This window comes from Petaurus breviceps, unplaced genomic scaffold (assembly GCF_028583685.1).
Source record: "Petaurus breviceps papuanus isolate PSGF00001 unplaced genomic scaffold, PetGlider_PUasm1.0 126, whole genome shotgun sequence".
Lineage (NCBI taxonomy): Eukaryota > Metazoa > Chordata > Mammalia > Diprotodontia > Petauridae > Petaurus > Petaurus breviceps.
Genome location: NW_027185655.1, coordinates 3409304 through 3434201, shown reverse-complemented (window position 1 = coordinate 3434201; position 24898 = coordinate 3409304). Strand labels below are relative to the sequence as shown.

Below are 24898 nucleotides of genomic sequence, written 5' to 3'. Positions count from 1 at the left end.
TCTGTCCCCTACAGAGGTCCTAATAGGTCTCACTAATTACTGTAGGTTTTACTGGGTATAGGCCTCCTTCAAAGCTCCCAGTGTGCTGGTCAGTACTGGAACTGCCCCAAATGTTGTGCTCTCTTTGAGGGATTACGACAATTACAATGGGTCCAGACCTCTTGGAGGACACATCTGGGGATGTACCGGCCCTGTCCCTCACTGTGGTTCCAACCTGGACCGCCCAGGTGCTATATCGTCAAAAGTGCTGACTTTAGGCTTGTTGGTGGCCACCCAGCACACAGGCTTCCCATTCGCCATGTTGGCACTTTCCTCTGTTGTGGCTCTATTGCAGGCACTGGATTTAGGCCTCTTGGAAAGCCCGGTGGAGCTGCTCTCCCTTTGCCATGACCTGAAGGGCTCGCTCTGCCCACTGCAGCTCCAACAAGCCAGGGCCAAGATCCCTCCAGTTTCAGTCCCACTTCAGAGCGTTGGCTTCCTCTTCCCTGTTTGTCTCAGCTCAGAACACCCTCACACTTCTAGTAATCCACTTGTGCAGTGCTGTACTCAAAGGAGGAGTAGATTATCCCTTCTCTTTGGTTTTCTTGACCTCCATTCCTTCTGATGCCTTTTTAGAACCTTACTGCAGTATTGAGGGGAAAGGTGGCAGTTTCTGGGAACCTTTCCCATTTCCATCTTCACTGGAAGTCTAGAACCCATATCTAAGTTCAGTCTGACCAACCTGAGTTCTAGTCTCTTCATTCAGTCAAAGATAACATTAGCTTTCTTGGTCTTCATATCATTCTACTGATTCACATCAAGTTTATAGCCCACTAAAACTTTCTGATTTGGGAGCTGAGGGGGGTCAGTCACTGTCTAGCCCTTTGTCCTCCTTCTTTTACATGCAAAGCTGATATTTTTAACCCAAGTACAGTATGTAACTTTACCTCTATACCTTTTAAGTCTCACCCCATTAGGTTCAGCCCAATATTTTAGCAGTTATGTGGCCCAGTGGATAGGGTGTTGGGCCTGAAATCAAGAATACCTGAGTAGAGGGGCAGCTAGGTGGTGCAGTGAATACAGCACTGGCCCTGGAGTCAGGAGGACCTGGGTTCAGATCCGGCCTCAGACACTTAATACACACACACAAAAAAAACTAGCCATGTGAACTTGGGCAAGTCACTTCACCCCAGTTGCCCTCCAAAAAGAAAAAAAAGATACCTGAGTAGAAATCTGGCCTCAGACATGCAATAATTGTGTGACCTTGGGTAAGTCACTTCACCTTTGTCTACCTCAGGCTCCTCATCCGTAAAATAGGGAAAATGACAGCACCCCCCCCCCCCCGGGTTGTTTTTAGGATCAAATGAGATAATATTTGTAAAAAACTTCATACAAAGTAAGGACTTAACGAATTATTTTTCCCTTTTTAGGTTTTATTTTCTTAGATTTAGCCCAATAGTCTAGCCTGTTAAGATCTTCTTAAATTCCAACTATATATTCCTACATGTTAACTGCGTTTCCAGCTTCCCAGTGTCATTAGGAGATCTGAAACTTATGCCTCTATCCAAGCTGTTGACAGAACTGTTATCATAGGCCCTTCCCAGATCTCAGAGACACTCAGCCACAGAGATCTTTGCAAGTTAACACCAAAGCCTTAGTGACTGTTCTCTGAATCTACCCATTCTGCCAATTTCGCCCACTTCTCTCCATCTTCCCCACAAAAAGTAGCATGAGAGATTTTGTCAGATACTTCTTTGGTCCCTTGGCTCTCGCTCCCCCCTTGTATCCTTGTGATAAATGGGGATATTCATGGGGATGTTTCTGTGTTAGCCCAGGGCCAAAGATCAAGTTTCATTAGAGTCCATACCCAGTAAGTGCCAGGAAGGGAGCAGGGTACAGTGAAGAATCTGGGTTTCAGATTCAGCCTAGTGTTGCCTATTTGAATGGTACCAGTTGAGTTTACTCCCAAGAAAAGGAGTGCCCACTGGCAGGCCCTTAAAGGAACAGCTCCCTTCCTTCTTTGGCATTTCATGGTTTCTCAGCATCATGGATTCTGACATTGGAATTCAGCTTGCACTTTTCACTCACAACCAGACCCTCAGCCTTTTCACCAACTACAGAGAACTTCTGAAATTCACTGCCTTCCTTGTCATGTTTGGGGGGGATGAAAGTCACTCCAAAAGCTCTCACTTCCTCTATCCTTGGTTCTCTCTCCCTCTTTCCACCAGCCCTTAAAATAATAACCCACACTGTTCTGCATATCAATTTTTAATTTACAGCCTCACCAGCTTTGTCAAAGAGGAAAAATTCTCTCAACCAAGTAGCATGTGCTGTATTATCACCCAAGAAAATGGAACTGTCCTCTTGATATTGGATCCAAGGGGGTTGGGGATGGGGAGGGATGATGGCTGTGTTCAACCATCAGAATCGCACATCAAGTGGAAAGAACAATGGCTGCCAGTGTTCTGTCTGGCCCTGGGGGGCAGAATGAAAAGAAAGAGCAGAAGGTACAAGGGAGGCAGATTTAGGTTCATTGTAGAGAAACATATGCAGGCTGCCTTGGGTGCTAGTGAGTTAGCCAGAGCTAGAGATCATGGAAGTTATGGAAGAGAGTTTGGTTCAGATACATCTCCAACTGCTTATAGGAGATCTGCCCCTGGATGTCCTTCCACCCCCTCTCCTATCCTTTAAAGCCCATTTCAAATGCCTCCTTCTTCATGAAACCTTCCCTGATGCTCCTGGTTGTTAAAGACCTTTCTTCATCAGACCTCACACTGTATTACCAAGATATCTCTGATGCACTTCTCATGAGACCAGGTGAGGTGAATGGCCCCCATGTACCACTACTGGTCTAGAGCCTTCTAACCCACAGTCAGGCTAACTAAGGCAAAAAGAGCCCTCAAAACATGACTGGCTATACTTCTGCCAGAAATCATTTACTCCAAGTGTGGAGGATAAAAGGAGGAGCCACCAGAGGATACTTACCCACCAACTGAGGGAGAGAAGAAGCTTCCCGATCCAACATTATTGATCCCTTCTCCATGCACGTCCTCAGCTCAAATAAACTGTGCAAGGACAGTGTGGCCACATGAGGCTTGCTCCACCTCTCTCCACCCTGTTCTACTTTCTCTTCAAATTTGATCCACCTAGGAGAAAGCAGCGTAGTAAAGAGAAATGAAGGCTATGGTCACCCTGGGGAAGCTCCCTTCCAAACTCAAGCACAGGCAAAATTGTCATCACCAAGGAGTTTCATGTGCTTATCCAAGAAATTTAATGGGAAAAGGGATAAACAGAGGAATAAAACCAATATTCTTTAAACTAGCCCCTTTCTGTTCTCTGTCACAAACCGGAGCAAAAAAATGAGGAGGAAAATCTCTCTTGCTTTCTATGAGGTGTCATCCCAGCACAAAATTATTTAAGGACCTTATTTATGAATATTGATCATTGTAATATTCAGGTGTTAAATATAGGAATTCTTATCTTCCACACCCAGTATCCTACCTTCATACTAGCCTTCTGCAAAGTACATGGAAAACTTTTATGGAAATGGGAATTCAGTTTTGACTTAAGAGAGAAATTTTATGTAGAGTAAAAACTAAGGTATACCACAGAGAAGCACAAAATTCATATTTATCTTCATAAGTGAGTTAATGACCCTTTCAGATGACTGCTATCTCTTGATGCCCTTCTCCAGCACTCCATCATGGACAAAGGCACTCATTCCTTCAAATCTATGTGAGTGGAGTACAAACAGGTTGGCTCTACCAACCAAGCCAGAAGCACATCTAAGTCCAGAGGCATCAACAGAATGGGTTTCTGTCCTCTATGGACCAACCCAGCTAACCTGAGAGGGGTATACCACTAAGGTTTAGGGTCCAGAGGTCATGTTTTTCTGCCATAACAGTTCATCTAGAGTGTCTACCGAGATACAGAATCCTTAGAAGATGGTGTCTAGTGGGATGTTGACCACCCAATTTGGAACATATATATTATAAAGAAACATATGAAAGAATTGGCAAGTATTTATTTAATACCTACTATGAATCAGGCACTCTGTTCAGTGCTTCAGATACAAATAGAATGAATAAAATAAGCCTTACCCATAAGTAGCTTATAAACTAATAGGAAAGACAATAAGTATATATGTAAATATATACAGAAAGAGAATAAATTCAAAGCAGTTAAATATGAGATGGTTTGAGAGGGAAGGCACTAGCATCTAAAAGGTGATGACTGTATCTTGAAGGGCTAGGGGGATTCTGGGTAACCAAGATGAAAAAGGAATTCATTGTGTAACAGATGTCCAATGCAAAGGCACAAAGATGGGGGGTAGCATCTGATGAACAGAGAGGAGGTCAATCTGTCTGGATTGCAGAGCAAAAGAGGAAAAATTATATTTGACAAGGCCAGAGAGATAGATTGAGGCCAGTTTGTGAAGAATTCTATAAGTTAAATAAGAGAGTTTATATTTGATTCTAGAAGTTAAAGGGGCCCAGCAGAGGTGATGAAGTAGGGGAACAATGTGGTCATATCAAGGCTATAAGGAAATTTACTTTGGCAGCAAAGCATAGGATGGACTGAAGTAGTTAGAGACTTAAGGGAGGGAGACCAGTTAAGGATGTTATTGCAATAATCTAGGGAAGAGGTCGTGAGAGCCTGAACTAATGTGGTAGATGAGGAAATGAAGAGAAGAGGTGAGACCTAAGAGGTGATGCCAACATAGATTTGGCAACTGATTGACTATGTGGGACAAGAAGAAGTGAAGAGTCAAGAATAGCACTGAGGTTACCAACCTGGGAGACTGGAAGAATTGTGGCTCCTTCCAAAGAATTAGGGAAATTTGGATGAGGGGTAGATTTGGGAGAGAAAGAGAATGAGTTCTTTGGGGGCATTTGAGTTTGGAATCCAGTTTGAAACGTCCAATTGGCAATTTCTGATATGCGATTATAGCTCAGAGAAGGGAATTAAGGCGGCTGGATCTATGGATCTGTTTGTCATGTGCATAATTCATTAAGTCTATGGGAACTTATGAAGTCACTAAGAAAGTCTAGAGGGAGTAAGGGGTCTCAGACAGTGCCTTGAGTAGGAGGGTAAACATTTATTACCAAGTTGTGTTTTTAATATTCATCTCAATTCTTCAGGATTTAATAGATCCACATTTTCATTTGTGTTGTTGATTCTTTCCCTACCCAACACAGATTGGAATGGTAAAACCCATACAAATGAAATTAAGAATTATTGAAGCGTTTACATGGGGCATTCTGAGGTTCGACATGCTGTCAAGATGGGGCAAAAACACCGCCATCTTCCCTTTCACTCTGGCCCAAACTAAAACTTCCGCTTCTCTCCCTCCAGGTCTTCTCTAAAACACAGGAAGAGATTAAGGGGGTAAAAAATCCTGTTTTTCTACATTCTTCACCCAGCAGTTTAATGATTGAAAAATGTTTTCCTAGAAAAAAACTAAGCACTCACCTAAATCACTGGCCATAAGGACAAAGGTCACTGAGATCAGAGGCAGCTCAGCCTAAGACACTACTCCCATTCCCCAGTACCTGCCCCCTCCCCAGCTAATAACTATTAGAAATATAATTGCAAGTCAAAGTGAGGATTCTGCTCTAAAATCTCAGAGATAGATAGAATTAAAGACATATTTTAAACTGAAGTTCATACTAATCAGAACTTTTACAAAATGACCAGGGAGTATCCCCATTACCACCACTCTTGGAAAAACAGCAAAGATGGCATTGACCTGCCCCATATAAGACAGTCATCACAATATACATCCCCTTTTATAAGAGACAAGAAAGAGGTGTGGATGGAGTTGTAGACTCAGGAGTAAGATGCCCCTATCCGGGGTGGCTAGGTGGCGCAGTGAATAGAGCATCGGCCCTGGAATCAGGAGGACCTGAGCTGAAATCTGGCCTCAGACACTTAACACAAAAACTAGCCATGTGGCCTTGGGCAAGACAACCCCAATTGCCCACCAAAAAGCAAAAAGCAAAAAAAGATGCCCCTATACAAGTCCCTTATTTTCTCTTACCTTTAGTTTCTTCAGCTATAAGACAGCATAATAATAGTACCTACCTACCTCATAAGGATATTCTGAGGATCAAATTAGATAATATTTATAAAGAACTTTGCAAATCTTAAAGTGCTATATGCACATAACATTATTATTCTTACTACTACCATTACTACTACTGATGCTGCTACTACTACTACTACAATTAGTACTATTTTATTTCTACTGCTGCTATAACTATTATTACTATTGCTACTACTACTACTGCTACTACTACTACTACCATTACTACTATACTTTTGCTATTGCTACCATTACTACTACTATTACTACTATAACTAATACTACTGAAGTCACAGAAATAAAGTACAAACTGCTCAGCTGAAATCAAGTCAATGCCAATGGAATCAAGTCAAGTCAACAAGCATTATTAAGTGTCTACTATGGGCCAGAAACTATAGCAAGAGCTGGAGAGACAAAGAAAGGAGGAAAAAATAAAGTCCTGAATTTAGTAACTACTACTACTATTACTACTACAACTACTACTATTACAATTACTATTGCCATTACTACAATTATTATTAGTAGCAATGCTACTGCAACCACGGAAATGAACACAAACTTCTAGATACTGGCCAATAAATCAAGTCAAATCCACAAGCATTAGGCCCTGAAGTAACATTTGGGTATTGTCCTTTCTCAAGACCATAAGAGTAAAAATAATAACTCCCATTTACAAAATGCTATGAAGAAAGTATTTTATTCCCTACTTTGCAAACAAGGATGATCAGATTCCAAAGGTTAACTTGCCCAAGGACATACAGTAAGGGTCAGAGACAGGATTCAAACCTAAGTCTCCTATTTCCCAATAGGTCATGAGCATCTTGAGAACAGGGATGGTCTTTTGCCTTTCTGTCATCCTCTGTGCTTAATTTCCTGCTTGGCAAACAGGAGGTGCTTAATAAATGCTTTTAGGTTGACTGACTCCCAGCTTCATTGCTATTTCCACTACACAGGTTACCTCAAGGAAAGCTGTAATGAATTGTCTAGAACAGTGGTTCTCAACCATTTTCTGTATCCCAGACTCCTTTGGCAGTGTCTGGTTAAGTCTACGGGCACCTCAAAACAATCTTTTAAATGCATAAAATTACAAAAGAATTCAGATACTAAAACACATTAGTCAACGTAATGAAATTTCCAAGCTCACAGACCCCAGAATAAGAACCCCCTAACCTGAGGGTAAAAAAAGCAGGTTTTCTTCATGTCAGAGGTTCCTTTACATTCAGTGACCTTTTATTAAATTTTCATCATAAGTAAAAATTCCATAAGATTCAGAAAGAATTCCCAATACATCAAACTTGGCCCTCTTCTTCAAAAACTGAAAAATGCAGTTGGAGGACAAACACGGCGACCTGATCTGGTACTAGGATTGTTTTTTGAAAGAATATTCATTAAAGCACAGGGATTATGACATTCATCCTTTTTCTTTTTTTATTTTTTGGTCTTTATTAATTTGTTTGTTTACTTTTAGTTTACAGGATTCAATTCCATTCATAATTTTTCTTAACTAGAAACAAAATCAGGAAAATAGCTCAACAGGGGAAGGAGTCTATGTCTGAATTGTGCGTTTCAGAATTGTCGGTGTTTAAAACAAAAAAAAAAATTAGTTTGGCTGAATTTTCTTATCTGTAATGGCTGATTACTTTGGTTCGTCTTAGATTCTTTAGACTTCATACTTGCTCTTGAAATCTATAGTGATTTTAAACCCATAAATATCAAGTGGGTCATCCTCACCTTGGCACTATAATTCATTGTTTCAAAGATCATGCCACAGACCTCTATTTTTAAAAGTACAGAAATTCAGTGGTGTTTGGGGGAGAAATCTTTGGAATGTTATATTTTAGGGAAAGAACTTAATGTGATTGAAAGCCCTTGGTGCCCAGGGAATAATAACAGAGAGCAGTGGACCTGCCTGGGGAGAGAACTCAGTGGAGGGGCTGGAACTGCTCTCCGTTTCACTGACTGCTAACTACTCTGCTGCCTGGCATCCATGTGTGGGAAAGCCTTGGGGGAAAGAAATCGAATGGGATTTGCGAATTTTATTTTGTTGCATCTATTTTCCATCTTTGTGGTGCTAATTCAGTTTTTAAAAATAGCTGCTCCCATCGTTTGCTAAATAAACACACCCTTTATTCACTGTTTTTCTTTTAGATAGACAGACATATAAGAAGGCAGCATGTATAGTGTTGTAGATCAAGAGTTGGCCTCAAAGCCTCTAATACATAATGGCTTGGTGACCTTGGACTAGTACCTTAATTTCATGGTGCTCTCCAAATAAATTAGAGAGAAGACACCAACCTGCATTGCTTGGGGGAGTTTCCTCAATCCTGGAGTTCCTTATATCAGTGACAGCATAGTACCAGTTCCTATCTCCATTTCTGTTTATATGAAGAAGAAGAGGAAAAGGAAGAAGAGGAGGAGGAGAAAAGAAGAGGAAGAAGAGGAGGAAGAAGAGGAAAAAGAAGAAGAGGAAGAAGAAGAAGAGGAAGAAGAAGAGGAAAAAGAAGAGAAGGAAGAAGAAGAGGAGGAGGAGGAAGAAGAAGAGGAAGAAGAGGAGGAAGAAGAAGAAGAAAAAGAAGAGGAGGAAGAAGAAGAGGAAGAGGAAGAAGAAGGAGGAGGAGGAGACTAGCTAACATTGATATAGCACTTACTATGTGCCAGGTGCTGTACTAAGGCTTTATAATTATTATTTCATTTGATTGTCACAAAAACTCTGAGAGGGAGGTGCTATTGTTATCCCCATTTTACAGAGGAGGAAACTGAAGCAAATAGAGGTTAACTGAGTTTCCCAGGGTCACATAGCTAGTGAATGTTTGATGCTGGATTTGACCTCTGGTCTTTCTGACTGCACACACACACACACACACACACACACACACACACACACACACACTAATGCAGGAGGTTACCAAAGGTGGAAGATAGTCATGGGATGGAGCTTGATTTTGAATGGCAGCCATGACTGGTTTGAAATTTTCAAGTTGGCATAACTCATGAAAACCAGTCCAAACTGAGGATCAGATGAAGAAGCTGTCACTTGTACCAAGGATCTTCCCTAGAGAAGGTCTCTCTGGTCCTGACCCTTGAGGGTCTCTGACCACTTTCAAGCTCTCTCTCACAGGCTTCTCCACCACCCTCCTCTCACTCTCAGCACCCATGCACCATCTTTTTCTCTTGTCACTAAGTGCTAATAACCCAGCAGTTACTTAAGCAGCTGCTATTTGGACACATTTTTGTGAAAAGGATTTCACTCTGGAAGAGCCTAGAAATACTCCAAAAAGGGACCATTTGAATGAATGGAGACAAAAGTTTTTGTTAGATGGATTTTCCCCTTAGGACAGTTTTCACTGATAATGTTTGGTTCTTATTCTGTAAGGTAAGTGTTTTGTACTTTCTGTGAAAAGTTTTCCCATGAATTTCAATGGTTTTTATTGCAAGTAAAAATGTGGTCTTTGCTGTGGACCTGAGATTTTTAAATTAGCAAAGAGAACTCCCGATGAGAAAGTTCCCTCCACCAATCCAGATCAGCAACTGTCCTGAAACTTAGAAACTTTAAGAATTGCCTTGGACACTGAGGGGTAAAGTAACTTGCCCAGGGTCACGCCTACCTCATGCGCCATAGACAGGCCTTGCACACAACAATAGTAGTATGCATAAACATCACTTTTAGAAAAACGGAAGGCTAATCTAGAAATAATAAAGTACCAGTTGGTTTGTGTTTCTGGTCACTCTGGTTTTCCCCATTGTCTTACATTATACAACCCTCCAGCTCAGCATTCTGCCACAAGCACAAAGTGGCCTTTTGAAGCCTCAGCACCAGACAGGTCCTTAGAATATAAATTCTAACTCTACGTCACATACAATTAATGCAGCAGCCAACACACCAGATTCAGTAAACTGTTAATAATAATGAAAATAATACCATTCCTATGACATTAAAAGGATCAGGGGGAAGACTTTGACATGTTTGGTAGACTGTCTGTGGGTATTTGTGAATGGTAATCACAAATTCTAAGGGGGTTCTAAAGCCAGTTACATTGAGGGGTAACAATGATATGAAAAAATATTCAAGAAAGGAGAAATTTTCCATTGTATTTGGATTCAGTGAGTGAGTCAACAAGTTCTTACTTGACCAACAAGCTTTAACTGGGCCAAGTGAGGTGATTCTTTCTCCTGGCAGAGACTGAGGCTAGAGACTCACTTGAGCTCAGGGTTTGAGTTTTGAGTAGAATTAACACCCCTTGGGTGTCTGTGCTAAATCTGGAACCAATATGGGGATCCCCTGGGTAAGGGGATGGTGAGAAAAACAGAACAAGCTCCTGAATCGAATCTCATTCACACGGAATCATTAATCAGTCTTTAAGAAATAAGAACAAACAATAAGAATCCATAATGCAACTGGGCCCATGAGTGGCTACTGCATTTCAAGTCTAGGTGAGATAGAAAATCTAATTACATCAATCAATAAATAATTTAAATAAACAACTGGAAAATTAGTAATGTTATTAAAAACTAGCTAAAATCTTTCATGGCTATTTAAAAAGCTATTATCCCTCTTGTATGCTAATTACCATATATTTTCAATAAGGCGCCTATGTTGCCTCAAAGCTCAGCACTTATCGGCTAACAAAGACATTATTCGATAAATGATGTTGCTTTTTTTCTCATGCTATGTAATTTCAATATGGTCACACCTTCTAGAGGTAAACCGAAAATGAAAAAAATATATATTTATCTCATGATCTGAGAAGTACATTGATAAAATGTCCCCCATTTTAAAGAACATCAGGGGACTGCCAACCAAATAGATTTTCACTGATGTGTTCAAGAACAAGACAACCATTGGACATTTGAGTTTTATAAATTAGCAAGCATATGATAAAATATAATTAAGAAAATTCAAGACCTTGAATTTTATATTGTGATTCATTTTGTAATGAATCATGATTCAAATTGTGATTTATAATGGAAATTCACAATTTATAATGGAAAGTAGGCTTGATCTTTGTATAGGAACAAAATCCAACGACATAAAAGTTTTATAATGAATTGAGTGCCAACCACTTAGACTTCATTATACCCAATCTAGAAGCCAATGGCTGGTTTGCAAATGGATCAAATGCTATTTTCAAATTTTTTTTTAATTTTCAAGTTTAGCATGGCAGGAAATACTGCAAAACACTGCACTTAAGTGCAGTGTATTGTGTGCATAATTAATTATATACATCTACCTTCATCTTTTTCCAAAAAATTCATTTGGTCTAAAGTTATTTGCCAGAAACTCCTACAGACCTCTTACTATCATCTGGAATAGAAAAAAATTTACTGTATGTTTATGAGTGTGTGTGAGTGTGAGTGTGTATGTGTGTGTGAGTATGTGTGTGTGTGTATGTGAAACAGGCAGACCTGGTTCTCCTCACTTGCATCAAGTTAACCCATTTTGCCTAAATAAATGTTATGACTATAGTTTCCATTTCTAAGCAAGGTACATGAAAATTTACACTGACATTAATAACAAACCCCAAAATTATCATCTAGCTTTAAAAAAAATAAACATAGACAAAAGAACACTAGCTAACTTATAACACGGGCGACTTGAAACTAATCACAAAGTTGTTAGCCATCGTTGCTATCAATGGATGCTTTTTTTTCCACAGAGAAGGTATTCAAGAGAAACTGCAAAAAGACCAAATTAGACTGCATTTCAGGAAAAACTTGCTAATGGTTAGAGCTGTCCATGAGGAGAAAAGGTTTTCCAAGGGCGTAGTGAGCTCCCCATCACTGCAAGTCTCCAAACAGAGGGAGGATAATGACTTTTCTGTTTAGAGCATTGTTGTTTCTGCACAAATTGGATCAGACAGAAGATAAGTCTCTACTATTTAAGTCCAATCAAGAAATAAAAACAATGCTGCTAATTACAGCTGCCATTTGTTCCAGGCTCTGCAGACCAAGCAGCTTCATGACCAGGGCCTGGCAGGAGTCCAATGGAGTCACAGTCTACAACTTATATTTAGGTGACCTCAGTGGGACCCTGATGCTATATGATCTGCTCATTTAAGAAGTCATTACAAGTTCAGAAAGGTGATGAGCTCAAGACACAGAACTAGACATCCATTTTCAGACACAGTCATTAAGGGAATTTGTTTTGCTTAACTAAGCAAATATTGCTAAAAGAATTTTGTTCTTTATTTTTTCTAAGGCGAAAGGGGAAGGTCAGAGGGAGAGAAAATAAATGCTTGTTAATTATGACTAAACAACAAAAACAAAAAATAATGAAAATAATAAGCCTTTAAAGGGAAATTTGAAAAGGTTTCAAAATATTCTTCATGGATGGCTTTAAGCCATCACTAAAACCCTTCTTCCTATTTCCTTTATGAACTCATTATCTGGACCCCATTGAAAACTACTGCCTATCTTCTGTCTTACTGACTTGCCTTCTCTATACAAAAGAGTAAAGGCATTAGGGGTGGATAGAATTTCAGAAGTCATTCTGACCCATAAGTAGTTTTCTGATTCTTGACTTTATAACAACATTGGGCATCCCAACAGTTGAAGAAGAACATTCCTGAGTCTTAGGAAGAGGCCTCCATTCTTACTGTCTCTTTCTCATTGGTGCTGCCCATTCTCCTAGAGGTCACCAGGATGGTTAAGCACATCCCACAAAAGAAGCAATGTTATAGTCTAATGTGGACTCTTCTCGGCTGAACCAATCAGATCTAAATCAAAAGCAAAGAAACTTTTAAGGGCCCATTAATACTGACAGGGGTGGAATCAACTTTATTAGAGAGGTGGCGACCTATAAAGAAAAAATACCTGCTAGTAATGTGACTCTGGGCAGGTCACTTAGGCCTTTTTGCCTCAGCTTTCTCAGTTGTAAAAGGAGGTTGTTGGATTCAATGACCTCTAAGGTCCTTCCCAGCTCTCAAAGGAGGGGAATACTGGAGCTAGTTTATACCAGCTCTGGAAAGTTGGTTGTTAAAATTTTAGTGTATCACATTTTTATCCAGAAAACAGAGATCAGAGCTTATTTATTGTTTTCCATTGTTCATTTAATTGTTTTATTTGATTTATTTCATTAGGTGGCACAATGGATAGAGTGCTGAGCCTGGAGTCAGGAAGAATTGAGTTCATCACCTCAGACACTTACTAGCTGTGTGACCCTGGACAAGTCACCTCACCCTTTTTGTCTTGGTTTCCTCATCTGTAAAATGAGCCAGAGAAGGAAATGGCAAACCACTCCAGGATCTTTGCCAAGAAAATCCCCAAAAAAGTTCACAAAGAGTTGAACACAACTAAAACAATTCAACAACAGCAACTTAAGAAAGTAACTGGGGAAAATGCTAATTATACAAATTAAACTTAAAAGTGCATACATTTTCTTTTTGGAGAGCCACTCGTTAAACATTTACCAGCACACCAATGTCTCAATAGGTATCAAAGTTGTTCCAAGAAGAATAGAGAATATCAGATTCCCCCAAATGAGTCAAAGTTAAGACTTACGCTAACACCGCATTCATCTTACTTATAAAATAAGAGGGTAGGATGAGTTCTCACTAAAATACATTCCAATTCCAAGATTAGAAAATTTTTTAAAATCTGAGTTAGAGGGGACCACAGATATTGTCAAGTCAAACTTATACCAAGTTCTCCCTAAATTCCAAAAAGCTATGAATTAAAAGAGAATTGGTTTGAGAATAGGAAGGGAAATTATTTTCATGCTCAGAAAGGTAGATTTCACAGGATCAGAATATCATATAAACAAAATGTCAAAACTTGTTAAGAATATTATGTTTTGAAGAGGAATTTATTATAGGAAAGAAAAATGGAAATCCAGGTCTGATTTTCTCTGGCTTTTTCACAATCAACTTCTTATATATGGAGGGACAGACTCTAGATTCTTTTTCCTCTAACCTATTACATGACCTAAGGAGGCAAATTCTATTCTGAGCTCTATCACTGGTCCATTAAGTGACCTCTCCTGGGTCACAACTTCTGTGTTGCAAAGTTCTCATCTACAAAATGGGTGAGTAATTACAAGTGTAAAAGTAGCTGTTACTTCATTTGTTTTTGGCTTTTGTTAGGGAAATTGGGGTTAAGTGACTTGCCCAAGGTCACATGGCTAGTTTTTGTGTTAAGTGTCTGAAGTCGGACTTGAACCCAGGTCCTCCTGACTCCAGGGCCAGTGCTCTATTCACTGTGCCACCTAGCCACCCCTAGTTGCTTCATATTCTTAAGAAAGTATTATTAAGAGTAGTTATTTCTAATATGGGCACCTTTTACCTTGTCCTATTCAGATTACTCATAAATCATACTTGATCTCAAACTTCCCTCCCTCACTCCTCTCCTCCAACCCAGGCTATTGATTGCTGGTTATATTATTAAAATGATAGTTTTACTGCCCAGAAGATACAAATACCTTGGGAGAAGCAATTAGGCAAGACTACACTAAATCTGCCCAGATTCTTACATGAGAAGAAACTTGCTGTGAATCTGAATTACTACTAAAACATTTCTGATGACTAAGTGATGAGAATCATATAGCAAATCACATTTCTATGAGTGGAGTTCACTTAAAACATGGTTATCAATGATTTGTAGGCACAGGATACAGAGTTGGGTCAAATCTACTGCTAGGATGTATATCTGACTTATTGGATGATGGAGTGAGAATCCAGAAAGATCTCAACCAGTTAAAATGTTGCACCAGATCTAATTAGATAAAAGTTAATAGGGAGAAATGTAAAGTTCTACTCTTGGGCTCAAGAAACAAACTTTCCCAAAGATAAGAGGGGTGAGATTTGACTAGACAACAGTTCATTTGAAAGAGATCTGGAGGTCTTAATGAGTTCAGATGAAGTCCTGAGTATAATATGGAAGCCATCAAAACTAACACAGCTACATTAAGAAGAGTATAGTGTCCAGGACTAGAAGGTTGATGGTACTATGTTCTATCAGAATCACATCTCAGCAAATGTTTTCAGTACTGGGCGCTCATTTGAAGAGGCCAAGGCAAGGCAACAAGCATTTATTAAGCACCTTTTATGAGCCAGGGGATACAAAGAAAGACCAAAAAAGTCCCTGTTCTCAAGTAAGAGTACTCACAAACTGGAAAACACTGAAACATGAAGACTAAGCCAGAAGAGAAAGGACTGGTAAAGTTTGGTCTGTAGAGATAAGAGTTGGCTGTCTCTGTTTGTCTATGTGTCTGTGTCTGTGTGTGTAGGCAAAAGAAAGAGAGGTTACAGGAAAGCCGTCTCCCAGTAAGTATTTCAAGGGCTATTGTCTCCACAGAGAAAACACTTGTTCTCCTTAGTCCTAGATGGAAGAATGAGCAGCAACAGGAGGAAGCTAAAGAGAGGCAAATTTTGCCTGGATGAAAGGGAAAGTGCCCTAATATCAGCATCAACACCATGAAATTTGTATGTAACTCAGTGTTTCCAGGCACTCTACAAGTATTATATTATCCTCACAATAATCCTGGGAGGTAGGTACTATTAACCCATTTTATAGTTAAGGAAACCAGGGCATACAAAAGTTAAGTGATTTGTTTAGGATCACACAGGTAGCAAGCATCTGAGGTGGGATATGAGTTCAGGTCTTCCTGATTTCAGTCACAGTGCCCTATGCACTATGGCTCCACCTAGCTGCCCATAAAATGAGGACCATCCCAAAGATCAATGCACTGCCTTGGGAGATGGCCATTTCCCTCCTCATTTGAGGTATCCAAGTGATAACTGGGTGGTCATTTGTGGGGGTTGCTAGGGAGTCATTTCACTCTCCAATACGCTCTCCAAAACACTCTCCAATGACCTAGATGGCCTCTGAGGTACCAATTCTGTGATCCTGTGATTCCATGGTCCTTCCTAAAGGGGGGGATTATAATGGACAGATTTCAAATCCAGATAAATACATGCAAATTTCACCTCATCGTTAGGCACACCAACAATAATGCAATTGAAGAACCCAAATGAATCCTGCCTTCTGGGTGGATGAATTACACCAACCTAATTCCCATCCTCTATTTTCATACTGGGGGGAGATAGACAGACAGACAGACAGACAGACAGACAGACAGACAGACAGACAGACAGACAGATAGATAGATAGATAGATAGATAGATAGATAGATAGATAGATAGGCAGCTAAGTGGCACAGTGAATAGAATGCCAATCCTGGAGTCAGGAAGACCTGAGTTCAAATCTGGCCTCAGACACTCACTAGTTGTGTGACCAACCCAAGTCACTCAACCCTGTTTGCCTGCATTTCCTCATCTGTAAAATGATCTGGGAAAGGAAATGGCAAACCAACCTAGCATCTCTGCCAAGAAAACCCAAATGGGGTCACAGAATCAGATACAGCTGAAAACAACCGAAAGACAAATGTGTGTGTGTATACATATATATTATATATGTGATATATAATATATGTATGTATTTTATATAAAGCATATGTGATATACTCACATAAATTTTTGTTGTTTAGACTTTCCATTGTATACAACTCTTTGTGAACTCTTTGAGAGGTTTTCTTGGCAAAGATACTGGAGTGGTTTGCCATTTCCTTTTCTAGTTCATTTTACAGATGAGGAAACTGAGGCAAGCAGGGTGAAGTGACTTGCCCAGGGTCACACAGCTAGTAAGAGTCTAAGGTCAGACTTGAACTCAGGTCTTCCTGATTCCAGGCCCCATGCTCTATTCACTGCACCACCTAGCTGCCCTACACACATATACCAACACTCTTCACCTGAAATGGAAAGGGAGGGCCAGCTTTCCTACAGGAGGCCTTTCATGAGAATATCTTTTATGAAGTGAAATTTTAAAAGTATAAAGAAGATCCTGGCATGTCAGGGGAAGAGACAAGGGAAGAGATCATGAAAATAGTTCCCCTAATGAGAGAGAAAGAATAAAGTAGAGGAAAGGGCCATCATTACCTCTCCCCTTGCTTATGATAAGCCTAAATGGCCTGTTTTGCCACGTATCCTTGGCGCTGCCAAACTCACCTCCCTAATGTACAAGGACTGACATCTTCAAAGGGCACTCCAATGTGCACAGCATGCAACAGACCATGGAAGTCCGCCAAACACTTTACCCTTATGATACCAATTGATTTAATATAAAATGGAAATTCTTAGTCTGGTATTCAAGGCCTCCTACAGCTCTCTTTAGACTAACACTACTCTAAGGCTCTTTATAGCCAAAACAGACCAGTAGCTGTTCCCCTGTTTCTCCAGCCCTCTCTTGTCCCTACACCTTTGGCAGGGCAATCTACCTGGGCCACATTCCCCCCACATCTTCTCTTCCTTCATAGCTAAGCCCAAGTAACACTTCCTACGTGAACATTTCCCTGCTTATCTTCCCCGCCCCCCATCACAAGGAAAAGTTCTCTCCCATCTTATTAGTCATACTTTCTCTGGTTTTCTGCTTTGCCAATTACATTTTATCTCACATCATGCTTATTTGTGTATGTGTCTCCTGGACTCACTGGTGCCTTACTAGACCGTAAGCCCCTGGGGGCATCATGCTGCTGTTCCTTATATCTGCTATGCCCTGCCTGGCATATGATGAATACAGCTCAGGTGAGTTCCTCCCTATAGCGAGCCCCCAGGGAAGAAATTCCCTCCATGATGAAAGATCAGCACCTTTTCAGCAACTTAGAGTCATGAAAGTTATCCAGAGCACTGAGGTCGGTGACTTAGAGGGTCATGCAGCCAATCCATGCCAGAGAGCAGACTAGAACACAGGATTTCCTGACTTCCAAGCCAGCTCTCTACCCAATACCTAGCCAGCTAGGCGGTGCAATGGACCTGGAGTCAAGAAAGTCGATTCTGACCTCAAACACTTAAAAGTTGTGTGGCCCTAGACAAGTTACTTACCCACCCTCTCCCCAGAGTTCTTATGAGGATAAAAATGAGATCGTATTTGTAGAGTGCTTTGCAAATATTATGGAACTATTTAAATGCGAATAATGATTACATGCCCCTTATAGGAAAGTGAAGAGGTTTTTCAATCAAAGATGAGGGCGCAGGAAATGGCAGGGAGGGAGGGAGTTTTGAGGGTTTGGATAAATCAAAAATCTCCTCTCTTCTCTAGTATAGTGATGATCAAAAGGGTCAAAGTCACCATGGATGCTATATAAGGCATTCACCACTCGATGAAGGAAGGTTTATTAGACTTCTCTGGAAAATGAATAGTGAAGAAGGACCAAACCAACCACGTCGTGTGTTTATTTTTCCTAACACAAATTCAGAGGAAATGACCCATAATATACTAGAATACATGTAAAGTATAAATCATATCCAACATGTTCTGCTGTAATTTTAAAGGAGAAAAATACTATTTCTCTTGCATCCTGTTCCAACATAATCCAGCACTTGGAGAGAGCTTCATTGCTCTAACTGTAAAAGGTTTTTAGTGTGCTCATATTATGGATTCAGACAGGGAATGGGTGAACAATTTTAGGGTCCAGCCTCCTCATTTTACAGATTAGGAAAGAGTTATCCATAGGGATTAAGTGACCTGCCAAAAGTTATAGTAACAGTAAGAGCCAAAGTCAGAATTTGAATCCAGGTTCTCTAAGCACAAATTTCCCATACTCTGCTACCAAAAACAAGTCAGGAAAAATAAAGAGTATGGCAAAAAATTCCCAATACCCAAGCAAGCAAAAGTGCCCACCAACAGTTGCATAAGGCCACCTCATTATTGGATGAGCTCAGAATGATGGCTGGTACTCTCACATTATTAGTTGGGGACTGTGCTCAGGGGGCTGCTCAGAAAGGAGCCAAGTACACACACTCATTTCTTCTATGTACTTGGTTAAAGTTTATCTGAATGTATAGTGCACAAAGGATCACAAATTAATTTCCCACAGGCTCTAGGAAGAGGTGATGACACTGAGCCTGAGCTGGCTCAGTGAGTCTCCTTGTCTTTGCTTCATTTTTCTTACCAATAAAACAAAGTAATATTCTGGAAAATTCCTTGCTTCAGGCCTATGTGCTGAAGATGGGCTAGGTAACGGACTTTGATCTTATTACTAACTGGCATTATAGGGGCAGATCAAGTATTCCATGAGGGAGGGACCATCACCAAGTATCTGGTAGTGAAACATAGCAGGACTTCTCTGTTACAGCAATGCCAGGATTGGGAAGAACGCTGCCTGGTGGGTGGATGGGGTTATGGAAGGCTTTTACACCACAGAGTTCTAATTCGACAGGCATTTAAGCACCAATGTGTTTCAAGCACTTGTGCTGAGCACTTGGGAGAGGGAGAAAAGACCTAAACCATTCCTGCTCCCTAAGAGCTTAGCAACACGTGGAGAGAGATAGCAGTAGCTATAGCTGTATAGTAGAAATAAGGAGATTCCTATAGATATATAAACACACATCATCTACACATACATATATAAAATAAAATAAATATAAAGTGAAATCATATATATAATATGCTTATTTCTACACACATTCATATATAAAAACACAACAAAATAAATAAAGTGACTCCCAAAGGCAACATAAACTCGCGGGGAGTCAGGGAAGACCTCTTCTTGCAGGTGGTCCTCAGGTTAAGGCTCAAAGGACAGAAGGAATGCTGAGAGGCAGAGGCAAAAAGGGGGAATATTCCAGGCTTGTAGCATTCGTGGCATGCCCCACATCCCTGTGCAAAGGAAGAGATGAAATGTCGGCCATGGGAAGTCCCAGGAAGCCTCTTTGGCTAGAATGAAATAGGAATGAAGGGGAGTAACATGCAGCATAATTAAGCTTACAAATTGCACTAAGGCTGTTGGGACTGTGTGATGAGCCTAAAAGAAGAGGCGAGAGCCCATTTTGAAGGGGATTCATATTTTAGACTATACGTAGTAGAGACCCACTGAAGTTTTCTGAGCAGGGAAGGGACACGGTGAGACCTACGCTTGAGGAATATCAGTCTGGCAGCTGTTTGGAGGGAGGGTGAGAAAAAGGAGGCAGGGAAATCAATGAGGAGACCACAGTGATAGTCTAGGCTCAGCCAAAGGGGCTGGGAGGAGTGGAGGGAGGAGGGCCAACGCAGGAGATGCTAAGGAGGTGAGACAGAAAATCCAGAGGCTGGGGAGCTCTCCAAGAAGGGGCATGGAAGAAAGGAGAGGACCCAGGAGAGAGGCCAGGGCCACACACAGATGGACGGGGCACAGAGCATGACTCTGCCCAGGAAGTGGAGAAGGGCCATGTAGATGGCCTCAGGGAGGCCACAACAGCACAAGAGAAGGAAGCCGAGGAGAAGGTAGCAGACAGGGGGAGAGTCTCAAATACAAGGGTGACCAATATTGCAGAAAGAACAAGAAATTGGGCTGAGAAGATGAATACAGAGGAGATGGCTGACATAAGCCCTGCCAATAGACAAACTTGTGTAAAGCCCTCTGGCCTGACGGGACTACCACTCTTCCCAGATGAAGACAAGCTCAATACTGACACTGGCAGTTACATGGCACAGTGCACAGAGGGCCAGCTTGGAGTAAGGAAGTGAATCCTGAGTGTGAATCCTGTCTCATACACTTCAAAGCTCTGTGACCCTGGGCAAGTCACTTGACAATTTCCTGATCTGTAAAATGGGGATGATTAACAATAGCACCCAGGCAGCTAGGTGGGACCACAAAGCGTCGAGCCTGGAGTCAGGAAAATTTATCCCATCAGTTCAAATTCAGTCTCGGATATTTACTAACTGTGTGACCCTGGGCAGGTCACTTAACCCTGTCTGCCTCTGTTTCGTCATCTGTAAAATGAGCTGGAGAAGGGAATGGCAAACCATTCCAAGATCTTTGCTGGGAAAACCCCAAATGGGGTCACGAAGAGTTTGGGCATGGCTGAAACAATTGAACAACCATGACAGCACCTACTTCTTAGGGCAGTCGTAACTACAGGATGAGATGTCTGTCCAGTGCTTTGCAAACTTTGAAGTGCTCTGAAATGCTGGCTGTGATTGTCCATGTAATGGAAAACACATCCTGGGAAATACTCACTTTCAGAGATCCATCCTAAGACAAAGGGAGACAGGCTGAAAGTAAAGGAAGATTTCCTAGGATGTCATTTTAAGTGAAGGCAATGAGTGAGGAAAACCCTCATGGAGTGATCTGGAAGTTTTTCTGAGTTCTTTCCTATTAAATAACATGGGGCTTGGGACTGGACCTGCGATTTCACCGGAACTCCTGAATGAAGAAGCTCCCTCTATCAATGCAGATCGCACCCCCTCTCTGAAACATGTAATCTTAGAGAATTGCCTAGAGCATAGAGAGATTAAGTAATTTGCCAAGGGTCACAGAGCCAGTGTATGTGTCAGGAATCAAGGGGCCAAAATCTAGATTTTCCTGGCTCCTAGGTCAGCTCTCTACCCACTATCCCATACTGCTCCCCATTAAAGGAAAATAAGATGCTTTCTATTTATTTAAACAGCTAAGATTATGTGCCTCCCCAAACAATTACAGTCTCAGGGATAAAAGTAACCATAATTAAAACAGCAAATACATTCCACATCCATAAGAAAGGAAAATCTGAAGGAGAATGTAAAACTGAGAAGAGATGCCTTCCTCTACTTTGTGCCTACCCCACAGTGTGCTGTCCCAAACCCCAGGGCTAGAGAGAGCCTGCCAGGGCCCCACCTCTGTGATCACACACCACTCTGTCTCCCCTTGGGCCTCCCGGACCAAGTCCTCACCTGGCTGTCTCCTTCCACTCCATCTCCTGCCCATCCACCGCCAGGAGCTCATCCAATTCGGTAAAGAGCTGGGGGGGCGCCGGGCTGTCATCGTCCTCCCCCAGGATGAAGCGGATACGTTCTGCCGCAGGGGAGACTGCAGAGGTAAAAATACTACGGTTAAAGACTGGCGGGATAACCTGCAGGACCAGGGAGCTATGGCTGCGAGATCTTCTTTTTTCTGCCAAGCTGCTGAGCTTCCCTTTGGGGTCTTCCTTGGCCATCTTCCCCCTTCTCTTCTTCCCTTACTTTCCTTCTTGCTTGCTTCTCTACTCTTTACCGCTTTAAAGCTGAAACCATACAAATTCTAGCTTAGCTGGAGCTCTCTCCCGAAAGCCAGATCCCAACTTCAGTTTGGTCTGCAAAAAGTTCGGAAGGACCTTTAGCCTCACAGTTGAAGGCAGCCTCCCCTTCCTCCCTTCTCATGAGTTTTTCTTAATTGTTTGATAAAAAGCCCAGCCGAGCCAATCACTTCTTCATTCGGTGGTGGGAGGGGACAAGGCGACATCCTAATGATTAGTCCCCCACCACCACACTTCTGTCTGCTGCCTGGAATGGGCCCTCCAACTGGCTCAAGGCCACTTGTAACTGGCCAACTGCGAGGGCGGTGAAGGAATATTTAACGAACTCCGGCCTCTTCTTTACATGGAGCCAGTGCCCCCAAAATGTTTAGTCAGGCCTCAGTGCACTTGGAAAACAAGCCCAAGTAAAAGATTGTACACCTGAGTCAAAGAAAACTCATTTCCCAACATGCTCAAACCCATAATTGGATGCCCTACCAGCTCCTTTTGACCTCTTCTTCTGAAAATTGTGTAATGAAAAACTAACTGGAATTTTTGTCAGGTCCTGGGATTTAGGAGTTATTTGGACTCCAAGGACACTAAGAAACATGCTTGAGTGGGATATGTGCAGGAGTTCAGAATGGCCTCAGGGGTGGGGAACCTGCAGGTTCAAGGTCACATGTGGCCCTCTAGGTCCTGAAGTTCATCCCTTTGACTGAATCCAACTGGATTCACGTGAGGACATAGAGGGCCCCATGTGACCTCGAGCCCACAGGTTCCCCACCTGTCTCTAGCCTCTACCAGTGGAACACAAATCACGCTAAGGGGGTGCTAGGTTCCCCACCTACATATCTATGTATCTACATATTAGGGTCTGTGTGTGTTTGTATACACTGATCAGTCTGCAGACACGGGACAGGAAAGTTCCTATAATTTACAAACCCAGCCAATGAAAAATCCAATGCCTTAGAACAACAGAAGACACCCATCGTCTTGAACAGTGGTGTCAAATTCAAATAGAAATGGATGCCTGCGGGATGCATATTGACTTAGAAAACCACAAATTCCCATCATCCGTGTTGTTTTGTATTTTTATTTATTTTGTTAAAAATTTCCCAATTACATTCTAGGTGGGTTCTGGCCACACTCGGTAGTTTTGCCAGCGAGTTTGATACTGCTGCTGAAGAGGATGTATGGCAAGACATGGGCAAGAATGATGTGGGAGGAGAAGTGAAGATAAGAGATTTTCCAACAGGTATTAGGGAAAGGAGTGTTCATGTGGTTGAAAAACATCCTAGAGCCTCCAAAGAACCTAAAAAGAAATTTCAGACTGTATGGAGTAGTATAAAGTGAGCTAGCCTAATCTATCTCCTAAAGGAGATAATAATAATAGCTAATATTTATATATTGCTTATTATATACCAGCCACTATGGTAAGTGCTTTAGAATTATTATCTTACAAAAATCCTGGGAGGTAGGTTGTATTATTATCCCCATTTTACAGATGAGGAAACTGAGGAAACTGGTCTAAATGACCTACCCAGAGTCACACATGTAGTAGGCGTCAGAGGCTGAGTTTTAATTTAGGTCTTCCCGACTCCTGATCCAGTGGTGTCAAGTATTACCTCTATACCATACTGACTGCATGATCCTGGATAAATCATGTAACTTCTCAGTGGTCCCAGGATGATAAATTCCAATACAGAAGAATATTTCCTCACCAGGAGGTACCTCCTCCGATGAAATTACAAGTCCAATCCAAAAAAGCAAAAAGCAAAAGTAAACCATAACTAATTGGAATGGAATGCTCGAGGCAGCATGGTGTCATGGGTAGAACACAGGAAGACTTAGGTTTGAATCCTGCCTCAGATACTCACTAGTTGTGTGACCCTGGGCAAATAACTTAACCTCTAAAGTCCCTGGTAATCTCTGACCCTAGGATATTAACATGTCTTTCTTTTTCTAGGGCAGAGGAGTCAGCAACATTCCACAGGGCAGTATGAAAATGTAATTGGGAAATGTTTAATGAAATAAATATATACTAAACATAAATAATGTTAATTCGTGTTTTTCTAAGTCAGTATGTGACCTGCAAAGACCTGTTTCTTTTTTAATTTGACACCGTTGTCCTGGGGGAAAAAATACAATATCCTAGGACTTTTATGTAGAAATATTATCAGGTACTCTCCTTTCCAGGTCGCGTTTGGCAGGCAAAAAAAAAAAAGGCATGAAATTAGCCCACGACAGACAGGATCCCAAATCCTGATAACAGAACCTTCTTACAAATGAAATATTTTGTCTATTTAAAATGCACTCCCTCATTTTAATGGTTCTGAGGCTGACAGTCACAAACTTCAACTGCTGTGCACAACATTCACAAACAAGGATTCTTAACATAGGACAGCATTTTCAGAAATCTGGCAGAAAGTGCAAACTTTTCTCCCCTCTCCACACATTTCTTTCGACCTCACTAATCATCCCCTTGAGATATCATCCTACAGCTCTCATTTCATGGCTAAACCTCTAAAAATACTGATAACCAGGAATTATCTCCAAGCCCTCACTGTCTGCATGCTCCTCAGCCCCTTTGTGGATCTCGACCACTCGGATGAAACTGCCCTCTCAGAAATCGCCAATGAAGTCTTCATTTCCTAATCCAATAGCCCTCTCTCAGATTTGGTCTTTTGTGAACCTTTGAAGGTCTTGACAGTGTTGGCCACCCTCCTTCTGGGCCTGTGTCCTCATCCCTTGACTTCTATGCTGATATCCTGCCTTGGCTCACCTGGCTAACTCTTACTCCTAGTCTCATTTAGTAGGGTAGATAGGGGGTGCCATG

At 41.4% G+C, this 24898-nt stretch overlaps 1 protein-coding gene across 5 annotated transcripts in view; it reads right to left on the bottom strand.

The window, feature by feature from the left end:
* The window catches only part of SLC4A4 (solute carrier family 4 member 4), a 419170-nt gene that overhangs the window by 228664 nt on the left and 165608 nt on the right, over nt 1-24898 (bottom strand). For all 5 annotated transcript variants that reach the window (XM_069091658.1, XM_069091663.1, XM_069091665.1 and 2 more), the window contains 2 exons: nt 21743-21878; nt 2965-3125 (listed from right to left, as the gene is read on the bottom strand). In XM_069091658.1, the coding sequence (XP_068947759.1) occupies nt 2965-3125; nt 21743-21878 (297 nt within the window). The remainder of the gene's footprint in view (nt 1-2964; nt 3126-21742; nt 21879-24898) is intronic.